This window comes from Parathielavia appendiculata (assembly GCF_033297405.1).
Source record: "Parathielavia appendiculata strain CBS 731.68 unplaced genomic scaffold N657scaffold_31, whole genome shotgun sequence".
In the NCBI taxonomy this organism is placed as follows: Eukaryota; Fungi; Ascomycota; class Sordariomycetes; order Sordariales; family Chaetomiaceae; genus Parathielavia; species Parathielavia appendiculata.
Window position 1 is genome coordinate 115032 of NW_026944250.1, and position 17715 is coordinate 132746.

Genomic DNA, 17715 nt, shown 5'->3' on the forward strand with positions numbered 1-17715 from the left:
TCTCTGATAGTCATAGACGCGATTAAAACGCGTCTTTAGCTCTGGACGTCGTACAATGAAGCGGTTTGGCCAGTTCTTTCCAACGTGTCGCACACCGCGTTTCCGAAGCAGGAGATTGGCGATATCACCCACGTCGACAATCCGGGGCGAAAACCCTCGCGAATCTCGGTCGAGTATGTATTGAACAATGGCCTCCTCTTCGATCTTCGTCAAATTCGAACGGCCGTGATAGCTGTCGGACTTCGCGATCTTTCCCTTCATTCTATCTGCAATTGTCGACTTGGGGACATTGTATATCTCTGCGGCGCGTCGGATACTCAAGCGCGGTGTTGATCGAATCGCATTGATCGCGAGAAGAACTCGGTTTTCTGGGAAGCTGTCGGACATTGTTGTGGTAGAGAAAACGCGTGTTGAAGTTGGGTGGTTATGGTGGGGGAAAATGTGTCCGAGTCAATGGGGTGTCCGAGTCAATGGTGGATCACGTTATAATAAACTTAGTCTACCGTCTTAGAGTACGTCATCAAACTTCGCTGTTTACAGCCACTTACCAATCTTATTTACCAAGACATCGAATATCATCTGCAAAGTGAAACCCTTTTACAGCTTGTCATCAAACTCCCGAGGTACCACCTTAGGTACCTGATTATTTACCTCAGCGATTGAGCGGCCCTGTGTCTCTCCCATTGAAGGCTGCAGAAAGCCCGTCTGCCAAGCTCTTTGGCGTTTCTGGCACTTCGCCATGGCGCCCATAGCGCGCTTCCCAATCCATTTCATGGTGCAAATATCCGACCCGACCGCTTGCTTAGGCCCGACCGGCCCATTTTTCGCCGGCACCGACATTGACCGCATCCTTGAGCGACGCCCGCTTCGCGAAGAAGAAACAGAGGCGCTTACACAAGCAGCGAGGGAATTTCGTCGCCAGGCATTGGAGACAAAGTGGCAGCGGCGATGAAGGCAATTCGAGGTTGTTATTGTGCTGGCTGTGCTAGGCCTCATGGCATGGAGGGTTTGGCGTGCTTACCGCTGAATTCCTTTATAAGGACTCGGTCGGGAACAGATTTGGGATTGGGTCGAGGTTAAGGGGGGCTACATGATTTGCTGTCCCCGGGTGTTATAATTCTGAGATTGCGAGTATGTCTGCGATGTGCTGAGTATGGGCTTGTCGACGCATATGCCTGTCTTGGCGGCAAGAAAAGCTCTGGGGTTGAGCTTGCGCAGCGGCGCATCTGGCTTCAGGCTTGGGAGACGTCGAATTGCGCGATGTTGAGTACTAAGAGTCGCAGAGTAGTGGATATTAACGCCGGACACGGGCTTCTTGCCGGACCGGATTTCAGACTCCTCCTGCAGAAGACGGGGGGGGGGGGGGGGGGGGGGGGGGGGAGGGCTGGGCTTTGGACTTGGAAAGCATTGATTGCTGGCGGACTTGACCAGGCACTCAAGCCCTATGTGTGACGACGTCCTTCAGGTCGGCACATTGGGTCCAAGGGAGCAGCGATGATGGTAGGAAACGGGAAGAGCTCATTGTTGAGCCGACGAGTCGGGAAGTCAAATCCAGAAGGGCCAGGGGCGGTCCGGTTTCACGTCCAGCAAGCCGTGGTACTACTGTAACGTGGCAGTCTTGCAAGCGTTCTGTCCAGCTTCGAGATCAGCAGTTGTGAAACAGAGAAATTCTGTACCACCGCGCTTGGAATGGATTCACCAATGAGAGGGAGCTTGTAAACGACTTCCCGGCCTGTGCAAGTGAGACTGCGGCATGGCTCGAAGACGATCGGCCGGCCCTGAATACCAGCGATGGCCTCGGGATGCTGCAGGTGCATGGGATGAGCGTCCGTTGACTGTCTTTCACTCCAGGTTTGTGCTTTCGGCTCGCTTCCTGTGCTACTGGTGAGTACCTAAGTTGGGAGGTGATGTTCAAGTTCACCTTGCGAGTATTGCTGGTTGTGTGCCCTGTCCTGCTTGCCGGCCGCATGCACCTCGTGGCTCACCTTCGCGCGCCGTCTTTGAGGGGTCTTCAAGACTTTCATTGTTCGCTTCCCGGCACCAATTGACTTTCGATTTTGAAGCTTCGATATGAAGACATGGCGAACTGGTCTGTGGATGGTAGATAGCCTCACCAATCGTTTCGGCGTTCAAGCTTTTCCCCGCACAAGGGGCGCTCGCCGGCTCCTTGGCGTGGTCAGCGGCGCCTTGCCAAGGTTTCTTTTCTTGTCCCAACGGCTTGGCGAGTCCCAGGACCAGTTTTAGCGTGAAGCCGGGGCGGCCGGCTGGATCGGTTCTCGCCAAGGGAGCGAGCGCAGTCGAACATCCATGGATGGACGTCATGGTCATGAGGCTGATGAGTGACGCAGCGGCTAGAACGGGAGATAGGAAAAGGGGGACAAAGCATTGATTACTCGACAACATTATTAGGGATGTAAAATACAGAGACACGTGAGCCTTGCTGCGCCTTTGTTCTTTTCCATGGTCGACGGCGGCGTTGATGAACCCGTTGTCTTTAGATTTTCTCGACTAGCGCGTCCAGCGCACATACCGTACATAAGCGCCACTAGCAGATACAGATCTTTCGGCCCGATGCTCGCCTGCACATGATCCTTCGATGCGGAGAGCCCGGCTGGCATTTCGTTGGAGCCGAGACGTCACGTCAGTGAAAAGGGCCGTTTTTGAGGCGGCAAGCGGGCAGCTGGCCCAGGAAGGAAAGCAACCGAGTCACCAGTGAGTCGTATCGTAAATTACAGTCATGTCGCTGATTCCGACCTCAAAATGTCCAGTCTTTCGGCGCCCAGGTCGCTGCACATGTAACCATGACCTTGGTTTGTTGACGACCTGCCACAACCAATGCGAGTGGGAGGGAGTTGGGAATTCAAGGTACAGGCAACTACATCAAGGCATTTGGGCCCTTTAATACCAGTATCCTCAAGGCGTTCTTCAGGGGCAGCAAACACAATCCTGGTCAAGTTTCACCAGCAAGAATCCAGCACTGTCATCAGTGTCGGGACGAACCACCTCAGCCATTCATGGATGGCCCCATGGGGTGTTGATGGCGGGGAAGCAAACAATGTGAGCAGCCAGCCAAAAACTGGAGGAGCAGGGCGACTTTTCTTACCGGGGGTGTGGGGTTCAACTCAAGGAATTCCGAGGTCGCGTGTATGATACCGTGTGGGGTTGCCAGCTTGGTGGGGACTGGGGTGGAAAAGTCCCCAGCTCTTGCTCTGGGCCAATTGTGAGGATCGCGAATGCAGCCACCAACAGCCACACATGTCATTCCAACGGAGAGGCATGTTCTTCCCCAGACATGCTCGCCATCAAGAAGCCACTTGGTGGCCTGGAGAACAAACAGAGATTTCATGGGGAAAACGTGCTTCCAAAGTTCCATTATCCATAATCTGTGGGGCTTCGACTAGTTAGCGGGCGGCGAGACCAAGAAAGGACTCCAGAAAAGGACCGTTTTTAGGCGTCAACCCCTGGCTCGCGACTCCATTTTCTTTCCCTCCTTCCAGGAAACGCCACGAAGGTTCCCGATCCAGCACCCTCGGCCGGCGAGGACGGTGGAAGACATGTGTACTGACGTCGCGAGCCGGCTCATCGGTGGGTCAATTGACGGTGATGACCGGCGCTGACTGAGGTCGCGAATGGTGGCGCCCTTTGTCAATGAGAGCAGCTCTGCGGCTCTCCGTCAACGGCTAGCAGCCGAGACAGGAAACGCTTGAACAAAGCGGCTGATAGCCGAACATGCAAACGATGGCAGGAATGCGAGCAAGACATATCAGCTGCAAGATTCCAGTATCCTTCCGGAGCAGTGAGAGTCACGAGAATGCATCAAATTAGGCCGTTTCTCTTGATTCTCGGCTGCCCCTTCTGCTGGTGCTGCCAATTGGGGGCCGTCGAGATGTATTGTATTGTAATAACGCTGCTGTTGGCTGCCCGTTTCCATGTGTGCAACCCCCTCACACGGAACAAAAGATGGACGTCCAGCGAATCGCGGCATGGCAAGGAAAGGATGCAATGTACCGGACCGACTCGGCCAATTTACAGTGCTATGTCGAGCCATGCCCCCTCGTTGGCCTGGCCGCAGCCCCACGGGGAGACGCGCTGCGACTCCATCTCGGCCTTTCCATGTGCAAGCTGGAGACCCCAGAGCGGAGAGATGGATTGCGGATGGGGAGTGTCGCTGGCGGATTGGTACGGTGTTGCGGGAAACCAGCGCTGCCCGGAGACTGTGGATATCCCCGGATTGGCAACCAAGCAGGGGCTTGCCACATGTTCTCGGCGTTTTTGCGGGCCAATGCACTTCATCCTTGTTTGTATTGGCCGGGGCCTTCACTAACACCAGCGATTTGGGCCGAACCGGGAACCCTCGATGACCACCTTGCGCTCGCGGGTCGCGGAACGGTGCCACTTTTCGATCCTACTCTTTCACACTCGTTTATTGCCAGCTTGACGTTTTCGCGTTCTTTATATTGCAGATCCCTCCCGCTCCTTCCCTCTCTCGCCGATCTTCCGTCTTGTTTCTTTGCATCCCTCTCATACCACCACATCAAAGACTTCGACAAGCAGGGCGCTACACCATGTCCTCTCACGAGAACGAGAAGGATGCGACCGGCCCGTCCGCGTCGCACGTCGGCACCCACGTCGGCGGCCTGGCCACCACCCGAGACGTTGAGCGTATCGAGGCGCCCGTAACCTGGCAGGCCTACCTCATCTGCGCCTTCGCCTCTTTCGGTGGTATTTTCTTCGGTTACGATTCCGGTTACATCAATGGCGTCCTCGGGGCCCCTATCTTCATCAACGCCGTCGAAGGTGTCGGTGCCAAGGCCATCTCCGAGTCCAACCAATCGCTCATCGTCTCAATCCTGTCCTGCGGTACCTTCTTTGGCGCTATCATCGCTGGTGATGTGGCCGACTTCATGGGCCGCAAGTGGACTGTCATTCTCGGCTGCCTCATTTACATCATCGGTTGCGTTATCCAAATGATCACGGGTCTCGGGGATGCCCTCGGAGCCATCGTCGCTGGTCGTCTGATCGCTGGTATCGGTGTCGGTTTTGAGTCCGCCATTGTCATTCTGTACATGTCCGAGATTGTACGTTGACCTCTTGCTGCTCCGTCTCTGGGACTTTACGTAGCTAACTTGAAACTCGACAGTGCCCTCGCAAGGTTCGTGGCGCCTTGGTGGCCGGCTACCAGTTTTGCATCACCATCGGTCTCATGCTTGCGTCCTGCGTCATCTACGCCACCAAGGACAGGGCCGACACTGGGCAGTACCGTATCCCCATCGCCATCCAGTTCCTCTGGGCCATTATCCTTGGTGTTGGCCTGATGTTCCTGCCCGACTCGCCGCGCTACTTTGTCAAGAAAGGTGATCTTAAGAGGGCCACCGACTCGCTCTCGCGCCTCCGCGGTCAGCCCAAGGACTCCCAGTACATCCAGGTGGAACTTGCCGAGATTGTCGCCAACGAGGAGTATGAGCGTCAGCTCATCCCGTCCACCACTTGGTTCGGCAGCTGGGCCAACTGCTTCAAGGGTTCGCTCTGGAAGTCCAACTCGAACCTGCGCAAGACCATTCTCGGCACTTCGCTCCAGATGATGCAGCAATGGTACGTTGCCTTCGTCAAGTGCTCCAGCCTCGCGATGCGTTCCGTGCTGACCTTGTTTCGTTCTCCAGGACTGGTGTCAATTTCATCTTTTACTACTCGACTCCTTTCCTCAAGTCGACCGGCGCCATCTCGAACGAGTTCCTCATCTCGATGATCTTCACCATCATCAACGTGTGCTCGACCCCCATCTCCTTCTGGACCGTCGAGAAGTTCGGCCGCCGCACGATTCTCTTCTGGGGCGCTCTGGGCATGCTCATCTGCCAGTTCCTAGTCGCCATCATCGGCGTCACCGTCGGCTTCAACCACACGCACCCCGACCCGCTGGACTCGACCAAGACCGTGGCCGACAACGTCTCCGCCGTTAACGCGCAGATCGCCTTCATTGCCATCTTCATCTTCTTCTTCGCCTCTACCTGGGGTCCTGGTGCATGGATTGTCATTGGCGAGATTTTCCCCCTGCCGATTCGCTCCCGTGGCGTCGGTCTGTCGACCGCCTCCAACTGGTTGTGGAACACCATCATCGCCGTCATCACCCCCTACATGGTGGGCGAGCACCGCGGCAACCTCAAGTCGTCTGTCTTCTTCGTCTGGGGCGGTCTCTGCACCTGCGCCTTTGTCTACACCTACTTCCTCGTGCCCGAGACCAAGGGTCTGTCGCTTGAGCAGGTCGACAAGATGATGGAGGAGACCACGCCGCGTACCTCGGCCAAGTGGAAGCCGACCACGACCTTTGCTGCCGCCCAGGCCGCCGACGACGGTCTGCTCCACAAGGGCAGCGATATGGCTGTGTAAAGGAAGGTTGGCGCAGGGTCCGACCATGCATTTGCTTGCTTGTCATTTACCGCGCATATACCTAATATCACGTGGCGTTACGAATTGCATACCTTGACTCGCGACAAATGTGTCGGTTGGATGAGTATGGACGGCATGATACCTTCCGGCGGGAGGGATATCTGTTGAGAGATTTGGTACGAGCGATGCTTCTATTCTCGTGTGTAAGGGGCCTTGACAACCCTCTCATTGTACATAATTCCCTAATGTCTCGCAATCCCGAGTAGGAATTGTGAACTGTCGTCTTCCCACATGTCTCGGGTAACCGTTCGCTTTCGTCTTGCCGGACCTGTAGAGATATACTGTGTACACAGTAGAGCCCCTTGAGTCTGCGGGGTGAGCATGGAGATTTGCAATGTCTTGACTCGGGAGTCGGAGTTGTGCCCGTTTCAGGGTCTCGTCGATTGGTGGCACAAAGGATCAGCGAAAGGCAGATGATCGACAGAACAAACCCACACCGCCGCTTTCGGATAGTGTGACATACTGCGACGCTGCGACGATCTTCCAGCGGCCTGAGATGCGCCGGTCACACAACGAGTTGCACAATCTTTCAGCTTAAACCATGTCAGCCCTGGGGTCGTCCAACCCGAACACAGCAGATTGTGTGCCTGTGTCCCGAAAATGTGTCGCACAGGAGGTAACGCGTAGAATTTTTGGTAATCCATACGGCGGAGATAGGAGGAAACTTTAATTTTAAAAAAAGCAACGAAACCCCTGTCAGTGAACCTTGAAAGCTGCATGTGACTAGCAACTGCTGAAACAGAAGCCGCCCACAAGCCACTCCAAGGCGATAAAGTGGCCAATCACAGTTGAAAGCGCTTCCTTAACCAATCTTCGCATAGCCCTAACCCTGGCCCTGCTTTATCTGCCAGACGAAAATGAGATTATGGCACAAGAACGTGAATACGAAGTGAAAATTCACTGCCAATAAAACGTTACTGATATGTGGCCAGGCCTCATTCTTTGGTAGTAACTGGTCAACAGCACAACTGCCGGTCGTCAGCCCTGCTGCCCCTGCAATCCTCCTCGCCTCACTGCCTCGTCAATCGCGTGGCGCATCTCGGCAAACCGGCCAAGCTTCCGACGTCCCGGTCCTCATGCAATCCATCAACCGGGCACGTTGCCGTGAGGGGAATCTGTTTTCCCGACTTTCACTCCAGCCCCGCATCACGACCCGCACACCCCGCAGAAGCTGTCGAATTCGGGACACGGCGATGGAGCTCATTCACTGCCGCTCGTGGCACAGTGGATTTCCTGCGTCGCCAATGGACCTGGGCGACATCTACTCGTGGTTTCTCTGAGGAGACACCATGGCAGCCGGCTGAATCTCGATCTGTCAGCCGTTGGCCTGCCGTATATAGCTATTGCGGCGAGTCCACTGCCCTTGTTGTACAATACAAGTACCACCCTCCCTCCATGGGCTACACAAACCACACCAACAATACAACTGACTTTAAATCATTGGAACCGTAACTATTCGCACACAGATCTGTTTGTGCCTCGTTGCACGTGTCCTACGACCGCGCAGTACGAAGGGTCGCGAAGGACCGAATCGTCCGGCCCGCCCACGCGCCGTCCCTCCCGCTCCGCGTCTCACCAGGAGAGCCTTCACGATCGTGAGACCTTCCGAACCAGGCAGCCCAGGCCGAACCGCAACCCCGTACCGCAATCCAAGACACAGACGTAGCGACCAACATGCCTCTCCCTGCCGGCGTCTACCGCGCCGACCACGTCGGCTCCTTCCTCCGCCCCGCCGAGATTCTCCGGGCGCGCGAGACCCTCGACACTCCGACGCCGATCGCCGCCGCCGACCTCCGCAAGCTTGAAGACGAGCACATTTCCTCGGTTGTGCAGAAGCAGATCGCCAACGGCCTGCAGTCGGTCACGGACGGCGAGTTCCGCCGCGCCTGGTTCCACATCGATTTCCTGCAGCACCTGGCCGGCGTTGAGCGCCACGGCAGCCTGTCGTCGACCAATGTCACGTCGCACGGCGTGACCCCGCCCAAGCTTGTCGTCGTCGGCAAGCTGGGACATCCCCAGGCGATCCAAGTCGAGGATTACAAGTTTGTGGAGGGTGTGCGGGCGCAGCTCAAGGCCGGCAAGGAAACGACCACCAAGGTGTGCATCCCGAGCCCGACCATGGTGCACTTTCGAGCAGGCAGGGAACATATCTCGACCGAGGCGTACCCCACGCTCGACGGCTTCTTTGACGATCTAGTGAAGGCTTACCAGGCCGAGATCGCCGATCTGTACGCCTCCGGCTGCCGGTTTGTCCAGCTGGATGATACCAACCTTGCCTATCTCTGCGATGAGGGCATGAGAGCCGAGGCGGCGAAGAGGCATGGCGAGGACCCGCAGGCGTTGACCAAGCGATATGCGGCGCTGATCAACGCCGCCATCAGCCAGCGGCCCAAGGACATGGTGACTGGCATCCACCTCTGCCGCGGGAACTACCGTTCACAGTTCTTCGCTGCGGGTGGCTATGAGCCAGTGGCCGAGGTGCTGTTCAAGGAGTTGGACGTGGACGTCTACTTCCTCGAGTACGATGACGAACGGTCCGGTGACTTCTCGCCTCTGCGGTTTTTGCCCGAGAACAAGATTGTGGTGTTGGGCGTAATGTCCAGCAAGAAGGCCGAGCTGGACGACAAGGAGAACATCATCAGGCGGTTGAACGAGGCCGCCAAGTTCTGCCCCCGCGGCCTGGACCAGCTGTGCCTGTCTCACCAGTGTGGTTTCAGCTCGACGATGGAAGGGAATCAACTCACCGAGGAGGAGCAATGGAGTAAGGTTCGGCTAGAGGTCGAGATTGCCAAGCAGGTTTGGGGTGAGGATCTGTCGGCTTAGGTGTGGCTCGTCAAGCACTGGAGAGTCGGCGGCGTTCAACATGGATACCCGTTGCTTTTCAACAGCAAGCAACATTGAAACCTTTTGCATATGGCGGTCGAGGCAGCATGTTGTGGGTAGCAGGTGCATGGCTCGGCGGGGTTTGGAAAATGCGGGAGGCTGAGATGTCTTCGCAGGTACTGGTCCGTGTAAAAAGCTCCCTTGTCCCGCCAAATCAAAAACACGTAACTATATGATGTTCCACATTCTCCGGTCACAGCTTCCTTTCGCCCGTAACTCGCATCGCATCAATAGCTCGCAGGATGTTGCGCTCTCAAAGCTTCGTGCACCTTTGCAATGGCATGAAGTCAGCCTCGCTGTTTAAGGCTCTCTCCGGGCCTTGGGTTTGAGCACATACGACTGGCCCGGCTTTCTCAGACCAAGGTGATCTTTATGTCGTTGTCCAGCAGGACATATCATCTGACAGTGATATCACGACAACGAGTGATGGGAAGGAACGTCGGTTCAGACCGTGCAAGAAAGGAAGGCACGAAAGCTTACAAGTCCCCCATTGTCATCCTCACCCTCCTCTCTTCGTAGTACAAGTCTCGATCACACAGTCCACATAGTCGTTACAATTCAGACTCGGCTCTGCTCCAGGGTACTAAAGCCATTGTTCTAAATTTTGAAAGTGCGCCGAATCCCTGTGGGAGATATCGCTTGGTGTCGCCAGATCTCTTATAAGGTACCTGAAGGTAGGCAACGTTGGGCATTCGCGTCCACCGTCGCGTCCGCCTAGGGGACAGCAGCGGCATCTTTGGCCAACTCAAAGCCCACCTTTTCCGGCTCATCTCTTAACGGAAACAACCCCTCTCTCCTCGGCATCGATTTACCGTCGGCTTTGCACTTGCTGGCGAAGTCGCGCGCCGCGGGCAGCAGTCTTGAGGCAGGGAAGCAATTCGGTGAGGCGCTCGGTTCCGTGTTCAACGCCAAATCCCACGATTCCACGCCGTCTGCGAACGGCCCGAAGTCCACTCCACTCCCAGCCCCGTAGGGACGAGGATGAGGTACAGGAACCGCAAGTTGGGTTTCTGCCTCGCCGCTTAAGCTCCAGTCTACGATACCTTGGGGTTTTGATCCATCGAGAGACGTACGGCATGATGGCTGAATACCACATCACCGAATATGGCCGCCATACAGGTCGGGTCAAGCTCTTCATCGGGTCGTCGTGTAACCCTTGGGTCGCAGGCTTCCGGCCTACCTTGCTTCGTTAATGAAAAAGAAATGGACACAAAACAAATGTTGAAATGTCAAGAAAACCGAAGGTGTCGCCAATGATGGCTTGTTGGCGAAAACCAGCCCCAGTCCTTGCATTGATGCGACTTGAAGGTCATTTAGAGGAAGTAAAAATCGTAACAAGGCCTCCGTTGGTGAACCAGTCCCTCTCGCGACAAGCACAACTCGGCCAGCGCGTACTGTTGCTTGCTTTCATGCCCAACCTTTGACGATTGCCAAGGCTTCTCGACGCAGACCCAATACAAACCCGTCATTTCCAACCTTCCGGAGATCTTTCCACACAGACCTCGACCACGCCTCATTCTGGCACACCGCATCACCTCCACACCCACACCGTTGGACTCTTGCATGCCGTGCGCCACCTGCGCCGCCTTGGCCCTCCGCATCAGCAGGCACCACCCAATCTGCTGGAAGCCGCTGCGCCGCGTTCGCGGATGGTCAGGCGCGGGGAGAGAGAGAGACAACAGCGCCAGTTGGGTTGGTCTGAGGTCTTCACCGGCCGAGGAGGAGGTTGACAAGGTACCTTACCTGGAGCCTCGGAAATACCGCCTGGTGCCTAAACCTGGTGCACAATCCAGGATTTTCACCGGGAGCTCTCACCGCCGGTCATGACCAGTAACTCACCGGTCATGCCGCACACCTTGTACAAACATGGATTCAGAGCAGGAGTTGGGTAGGATGCCGTTGGCCTCGCATGTTGATTCAGGTACTCATAGGTTCGTTGTATGTTGGTCCTGTATTGACTTCCAAGCTGACCATCTCATCCCCCCTGAAGGAAATGCCTTGCCAACACTCTGCCTTTCACTTGACGGGACCAACGAGCCGTCTAGGCTGCTGGTGTGGTGGCAGTGCTTTCAAGTATCACGGGCATAAAGCATGTAACTCGGGGGAAGACAGGTTTTGATTTTCTTGCCAAGATCCATGTTCTCCATCAATACCTGCTATCCCAAGAGTGCAAAAGACAACCGACAAGGCTATACCCCGACCGCAGAGCACCAGTATCGTCCAGCGCGCTGATTCTCCCAGCATTATCTTCCTCACTAAGTTGGCATACCGTCCCACCATGTCGGTCTCACTGTGGTCAAAGGCTTTTGTTTGGCAGTTGCTTTGCTCCGTTATCATCCTCCTCAGTCTCGCCGACGGTTATCCGGTTGATCACGGGGATCACCAGATAATGAACCTCGTCGCAGATGGCGGCCGCTCCGGATACAATGGGGTCAACGGCACCGAAGACGTCACGGGTGCGCTGGTCAGCCGTCGGGTAGGTGTCTCCCATCTATGCTCCCGTGGGCAACCTGCCCATGGCTTCCATGTGACACGGTTGCTCCCCTAAAATCGTTGGAATATGATCGATCGAGTTTGCTGACCAGGGCTGTTGCCATACCTTGAGCAGACCGAGAGGATTCTACGAGGCTAAAGGTATTCATCAAGGACGGGGTGCCGCGGGTATGGCCACCAACCGCGCGGCTGGACAATACCTTGAAGTACACGGCAGTTTTGGGTGATGTTCGATGGGATAGGAGGAAGAAAACAGTCCGGAGGTCCAGGTTCTTTAAATACCTACTTGTTGGCCAGAGAGACGTATGTTTTGAGTGACAACTACCCCAAACTACATGATGATATTGATGGATCTTGATGGATCTTCACGAATTCGGTTTTACTTGTGCTGCCTCTGAGGCTTGATCATACATATTGAAATTTCATATCCAACTCAAACTTCTTGCTCCACCTTGCGGATTCTGTCAATTAGCGGTATCCCATGCCAATCAACTTCCCTCTTCCTTCAACAGGCCACTAAAAGTGCTTTGCAGTGCGACGAAACTTCATCTTGTTTCTCGCCAGATCGGGCGATTACTCGTCCTCGCCGATGCGAATTCTCCCTTCGGTACCCAGGCCCTGAGACCAGTAGCCTCCCAGGTCAACGTTGGTCTCAGCAATGGCCCGGTGGCTGGTGAGGAGCCAGAAGCCAAAGACGGCCTGGGAAAGGACGTCCAGCACAGCGAAGATGATAATCTCTGTGTCGACAGTCGTCTTGCGAGCAAGCGTTGAAATAGCCCAGACACTAAAGCGCCGTCGTCAGCTTCCCACCATATCACAAAGTCAAGGACCGGAAACTTACACTGGGTACGCAGCCAACACCGCCAGGGAGTAGGTGGCCAGCGCCGTCCACAACTTCTGTAGGCGATCGCCGCGGGTACGGACCAAGTTGGTGCCATGCAGGCCAACATGCCAGACCGCGAACACATATCCCAAGCACGCGATGACAAACCAACCCCACTTCTGCGCCGTGTGCTCGGAGCCATAAGCCGCAAACAGGCCGCTCAGAACCATGATTACATTCGCGATAATGGCCATCACGGTGTGCGCGCCATCGACGCCGGCGAGCAGGCACAGGTTAAGGAGGATCAGGGGCGTGGTGAGGGCCCAATTGACATAGCGAGCCCAAAAGATCTGGCGGCACACTTCGTGGTGGGTGTCGGGAATGTCGTGGCTGTGGCGGTCACGGACGGTGTGGCAACTCAGCGAGGAAGCCTGGCCCGAAGCCATGGCGAAGTAAGCCAGCGCCGAGACGATGGTAATGAGGGTCGCGGTGACGTGGTAGACGCGCTTGGACACGGGCACCCTCCATGACAGCAAGGCGAAGGCAGCCGAAACGAGTGTCATCGCCACGAAGAGCACCCAGAGGGTACGGCGCCCTGTCTCGTCCACATATTGGTATTCGGTTGGCGTCGCTGGCTATGGAGTTAGCTTTTGAAAGCCGAGCTTCTGAGGGACAACTTGAGGCGTACGGATTACCGTGGGGATCGGCCCCGGCTTCGAGGTTGTCTTGGCTGCTGCGTAAAGCATCTCGGCGACTTGGTCTGGGTGAATCATCTTGGGCGGCTCGAGCTGCTGTTTACGATGAGAATCCCGGCGTGAACTGTTGTGATTAAAAAGGTGCCAAATGCAATCATTGTGGCAGTACAAGCGCTTGATATAACGTTCGTTGGGAGGGACGGAATTTGCCCCAAATCGCGGTCACCTGGTGCGGCTTGCGCAGGCTTTGGTGTAAGAGCGACGTCATCACTTCCCGGTCGTGTTCCTTGAATCGCCCGCCACGATCGCCTTGACGTTTGTGTGCCCGACCGCGGGCACTGCGGGAAAAATGCTGATGGAACATGCAGCGTTCCGATTCGACATCTGGATTTGCATTACTTGATTACTCTGGAGCTTCAGGCAGCCAGCAGTACGTATTGCATGATGGCACCACTAGTTGTGTTGGATCCGGGACAGAGACTTGATTCATTTAAATGTGGGTAGGGGCAGCGTCGCGACATGCTCTGGCAGTCGAAGAGGCCGAGAGCAATGATTTGCTGACGAGTCAGCGATCATCAATGGCAAGTAGCTTGAAACTGGTGATATGCTAAAGAGAATGTGAGAAGAAGGCGGTTGCCGGGATCCGAGCATGTGGGTAGTTCTGGCCGTTCGCGATTCCTCAGCTCTTCCGTTCACAAAAGGCCACACAAACCACCATCATCTAGCATCTCCCTGGTGGGCCTTGCGTTGTCACGGTAACATCTATGGATAGAATCCATGGTTCCTTCCACCTCGCCGTTCTTTTGAGGCAGAAAGGTATGCGATGCAAGGCTGTTTCGACGTGCGGACTTTCAAACGCAACAGTTGGTCTAGATCTTCCCCACCATGCCTCGCTTGCCCATTTGCTCTGCTGCATTTCTGTATTCATTGATTGGTTTGAGGCTCGGGTCTTAGCTGCTTGGCCCCACTGCGTCGTCATCGCTCACATAGGGTGCTTTGTCAATCTTGGGCAAACAAGTGCGCCAGGTCCGAGTATAGTCTCTGGCGAAATCGGCTTCCGCTTTTTACTCTCTGTTTAGTTGTTCAAGGGCTTGTTTCTGAGCTTCTTGGCGCTTACACTGTGCCAGTTCTCACAGTCAAATGTCCTGCACAGTCCAGCACAGTGCTGCCTTTTGGAATCGAGCGTTGGCGCAGCCTTGCCGGTCGTTAGCTTGTTCCAAAGTTGTCGGGCTGCAAAAGAGGGTCCAGAAAGTACGGGTGAGGGGCGCAACTTCGCAGATACACTTCATCACGCCAGAACCCACATCGACGGAATACAGACCCACCTGAACCCACACGGACCCCTACTTGATAGGATTTCGACCGGCCTTCCGAAGCCGGCTCCGACGCAATAACCGATGAACCCAACCGGGCCGCGGCGCCCAGCTACGCGGGCCGGCTTCGAGATTGCCGTCATCTGCGCTCTCCCGATCGAAGCCGACGCCGTCGACGCCCTCTTCGACCACCACTGGGACGATGACGGGCCGCCCTACGACAAAGCCGCGGGCGATCCCAACGCATACTCAGCCGGCGCCGTCGGCCGCCACAATGTCGTCCTCGCACATATGCCAGGCATGGGCAAGGCCAGCGCCGCCGCCGTCGCTGCCCACTGCCGTGCGAGTTTCCTCAACATCAAGCTCGCCCTCATCGTCGGCGTTTGCGGTGTCGTCCCCTTCCGTCCCGGCAGTAGTGGGGCGTCCGAGACCGTGCTCGGCGACGTCATCGTCAGCGATAGTGTCGTACAGTACGATCTCGGACGGCGACTTCCCAAACAGTTCGAGCCGAAAGACACGCTTCTGGACGCCCTGGGTCGGCCGAACACCGAGATCCGCGCGCTGCTAGCCAAGCTCAAGGGCCTCCGTGGCCGGAAGATGCTGCAGGGCAAGATGGCCGACTATATGGACGTGCTCCAAGACGAGCCGGAGCTGGCGGCTATGTACCCCGGTGCTACGCAAGACAGGCTGTTTGAGGCGACGTATCGCCATATCGCTGACGGAATGTCGTGCGAAGAGTGCGGTTGCGACGGCAAGCTGGTGCCGCGCACCCGCCTCGAGCAGGGCGATGGACAGCCTGCGGTCCACTTTGGCCTGATTGCGTCGGGCGACACGGTCATGAAGTCGGGCGAGGACCGCGACAACATCGCACGGCAGGCGGGTGTTATAGGGTTTGAAATGGAGGGCGCCGGTGTTTGGGACGTCTTCCCTTGCGTGGTCATCAAGGGTGCGTGCGACTATGCGGACAGCCACAAGAACAAGGCGTGGCAGCGGTACGCGGCGGCGACGGCGGCGGCATGCATGAAGGCTTTCTTGGGCTACTGTGTGCCTTCGGTACCAGGTGAGTTATGTCCCACTAGGGAGTATTGGGGAAGACCTTGTTGGAGAGCACCTGCTAAGTGTCGTAGGATCTCTTCCTCTTCCCGAGCAGCCTACCGGACCTTGGTGTGGGTAGAACCTTATGATTATATGTCGGACTAAGTTTATGCTAACTATATAGAAAGTTCTTGTTCCCTATACCGAAAATATGACGTTCATTGGGCGGGAATCCATCCTCAATCAACTCCAACAACAGCTTTTGGGCCCGGCTCCGAAGATCGCGCTCTTCGGCCTCGGCGGTGTCGGGTTAGTTCTGCCGGCCTGCGTATAAAGTTCGTGCTGACCAGCATAGAAAAACGCAAATCGCTCTGGCGTACATATACTGGCTCCGACGGACGAGGCCCGAGGTTTCAGTCTTCTGGGTCCATGCGAGCAATGCAGAACGATTCCGGCAAGCATATGCGTCTATCGCTCAGGAATGCCAGGTACCGGGCTACGACGACCCAAAGGCAGACGTTTTGTTGTTGGTGAAAGCTTGGCTGGAGAGGAACGATTGCGGCCAGTGGCTGATGGTTATCGACAATGCCGACGATATGCAGCTCTTCTTCGGACAGCATATGGGGCCTGTGAATGCCAGCTCTTCCAGCCATAAGGAGGGCCTCGGACGGTACCTCCCCGAGTGCCGACACGGAACTATTCTTGTCACAACCAGGAACAAGCAGGCCGGCTCGAGGCTGACCAAGGGGAAACGCCCCATCGAGGTCGAGAAGATGGACGAAGGCGAGACAGACCGGCTGCTCCGCGCACACCTTAACGGAATCAGCGTTGATTTTAGTGAATCATCTGCATTTTCTGTCCGCCTGGAACACCTTCCGCTTGCGCTCGTGCAGGCAGCAGCATTCATCCAAGAGAATACTATAGATGTCGGCCAGTATCTTGAACTCTTAGAAAACAGCGATCAAGACCTTGTCGATCTGCTCAGCGAGGAATTTGAAATTGACGGGAGAGACTCGGAGACCCCTCGTGCAGTAGCTGAGACATGGATTCTTTCGTTTGAGCAGATTCAACGGCAGAATGCCTTCACAGGCGAGCTTCTCTCGCTCATGAGCCCGTTCGACCGGCAGGCCATCCCGTTGGAATTCCTATCCCGTTACAGTGAGCAACGAGGACAAGAGCAAACGGGGGGGATACAGCTCACGAAGGCATTGGGGGTTCTAAAGGCGTTTTCTTTCGTAGTGGAGGAGAAGGATCATGGCTTAGACATGCACCGGCTCGTGCAGTTGGTGACGCGAAAGTGGCTCGTCAAAAACGGCCGGATGAGGCACTTTAGCGGGCAGGCACTGTTGGTGGTGTCGCACTGCTACCCATTCGGGCGGTATGAGAATTGGGCGAAATGCAGCGCATACCTTGCGCACGCATATGCATTGCTGGGCGGTGAGGGCACTGGTTCAAGGGACGAGAAGGCTGGAAGGGCGACTCTCCTGCACTCTATTGCGGGATTCTTCATGTCCCGAGGCCAGTGGAAAGATGCCGAGAGGTTCCAGGCTGAAGCTGTTGAGCTACGAGAGGAAGTTCTTGGGGCCGATCATCCCGGCACGCTGATCAGCATAGGCAACCTGGCGTTGATATATCAAAACCAGGGCCGGTGGGAGGAGGCCGAGAAGCTGGAGGTGCAGGTGATGGAGACGTTCAAGACGAAGCTCGGGGCCAATCATCCCGACACGCTGGCCAGCATGGGCAACCTGGCGTCGACGTATCGAAACCAGGGCCGGTGGAAGGAGGCCGAGAAGCTGGAGGTACAGGTGATGGAAACTCACAAGACGAAGTTCGGGCCCGATCATCCCGATACGCTGATCAGTATAGGCAACCTGGCGTTGACGTACAAGGATCAGGGCCAGTGGGGGGAGGCTGAGAAGCTGGAGGTGCAGGTAATGGAAACTCGCAAGACGAAGCTCGGGCCCGATCATCCCGACACGCTGACCAGCATGGGCAACCTGGCGTCGACGTATCGAAACCAGGGCCGGTG

General features: G+C 56.0%; 5 protein-coding genes across 5 annotated transcripts in view; 3 read left to right on the forward strand and 2 right to left on the reverse strand.

Moving 5' to 3' along the window:
- Positions 1–1377: 1377 nt before the first annotated feature.
- Positions 1378–2618, reverse strand: N657DRAFT_675119 (uncharacterized protein; the record flags this gene model as incomplete). The annotated part of the gene is made up of 4 exons (XM_062795796.1): positions 1378–1599; positions 1677–1873; positions 1986–2351; positions 2531–2618. 4 exons carry the CDS (start codon positions 2616–2618, stop codon positions 1546–1548), a joined length of 705 nt encoding a protein of 234 aa, XP_062642908.1. The 3' UTR covers positions 1378–1545.
- A 1947-nt stretch (positions 2619–4565) lies between these two features.
- N657DRAFT_582345 (general substrate transporter) lies at positions 4566–6384 on the forward strand (the record flags this gene model as incomplete). The annotated part of the gene is made up of 3 exons (XM_062789607.1): positions 4566–5078; positions 5141–5592; positions 5661–6384. The coding sequence occupies 3 exons, from the start codon at positions 4566–4568 to the stop codon at positions 6382–6384; spliced, it is 1689 nt and encodes a 562-aa protein (XP_062642909.1).
- Positions 6385–7668: 1284 nt separating this feature from the next.
- On the forward strand, positions 7669–9423 carry N657DRAFT_650559 (methionine synthase-like protein). The gene has a single exon (XM_062793970.1). The coding sequence runs from the start codon at positions 8119–8121 to the stop codon at positions 9265–9267; it is 1149 nt and encodes a 382-aa protein (XP_062642910.1). The 5' UTR covers positions 7669–8118; the 3' UTR covers positions 9268–9423.
- Positions 9424–12220: 2797 nt separating this feature from the next.
- Positions 12221–13759, reverse strand: N657DRAFT_319171 (family A G protein-coupled receptor-like protein). Its single transcript, XM_062786781.1, has 3 exons — positions 13332–13759; positions 12662–13274; positions 12221–12604 (listed from the first exon to the last, which is right to left on the reverse strand). The coding sequence occupies exons 1-3, from the start codon at positions 13414–13416 to the stop codon at positions 12394–12396; spliced, it is 909 nt and encodes a 302-aa protein (XP_062642911.1). The 5' UTR covers positions 13417–13759; the 3' UTR covers positions 12221–12393.
- Positions 13760–14386: 627 nt separating this feature from the next.
- Positions 14387–17715, forward strand: part of N657DRAFT_650562 (uncharacterized protein) — a gene marked incomplete at its 3' end in the record, with an annotated part of 4576 nt that continues 1247 nt past the window's right edge. Inside the window, exons 1-4 of the mRNA XM_062793971.1 lie at positions 14387–15711; positions 15779–15817; positions 15875–15995; positions 16042–17617. Coding sequence (XP_062642912.1) covers positions 14736–15711; positions 15779–15817; positions 15875–15995; positions 16042–17617 — 2712 coding nt within the window. The 5' untranslated portion in view covers positions 14387–14735. The remainder of the gene's footprint in view (positions 15712–15778; positions 15818–15874; positions 15996–16041; positions 17618–17715) is intronic.

Coding starts and splice junctions, on each gene's coding strand:
- N657DRAFT_650559 (XM_062793970.1), top strand. CDS start 8,119: ATGCCTCTCCCTGCCGGCGTCTACCGCGCCGACCACGTCGGCTCCTTC.
- N657DRAFT_319171 (XM_062786781.1), bottom strand. CDS start 13,416: ATGATTCACCCAGACCAAGTCGCCGAGATGCTTTACGCAGCAGCCAAG. Junction 13,275..13,331: donor GCCGATCCCCACGGTAATCC/GTACGCCTCAAG, acceptor CTCCATAGCCAG/CGACGCCAACCGAATACCAA. Junction 12,605..12,661: donor GTGTTGGCTGCGTACCCAGT/GTAAGTTTCCGG, acceptor ACGGCGCTTTAG/TGTCTGGGCTATTTCAACGC.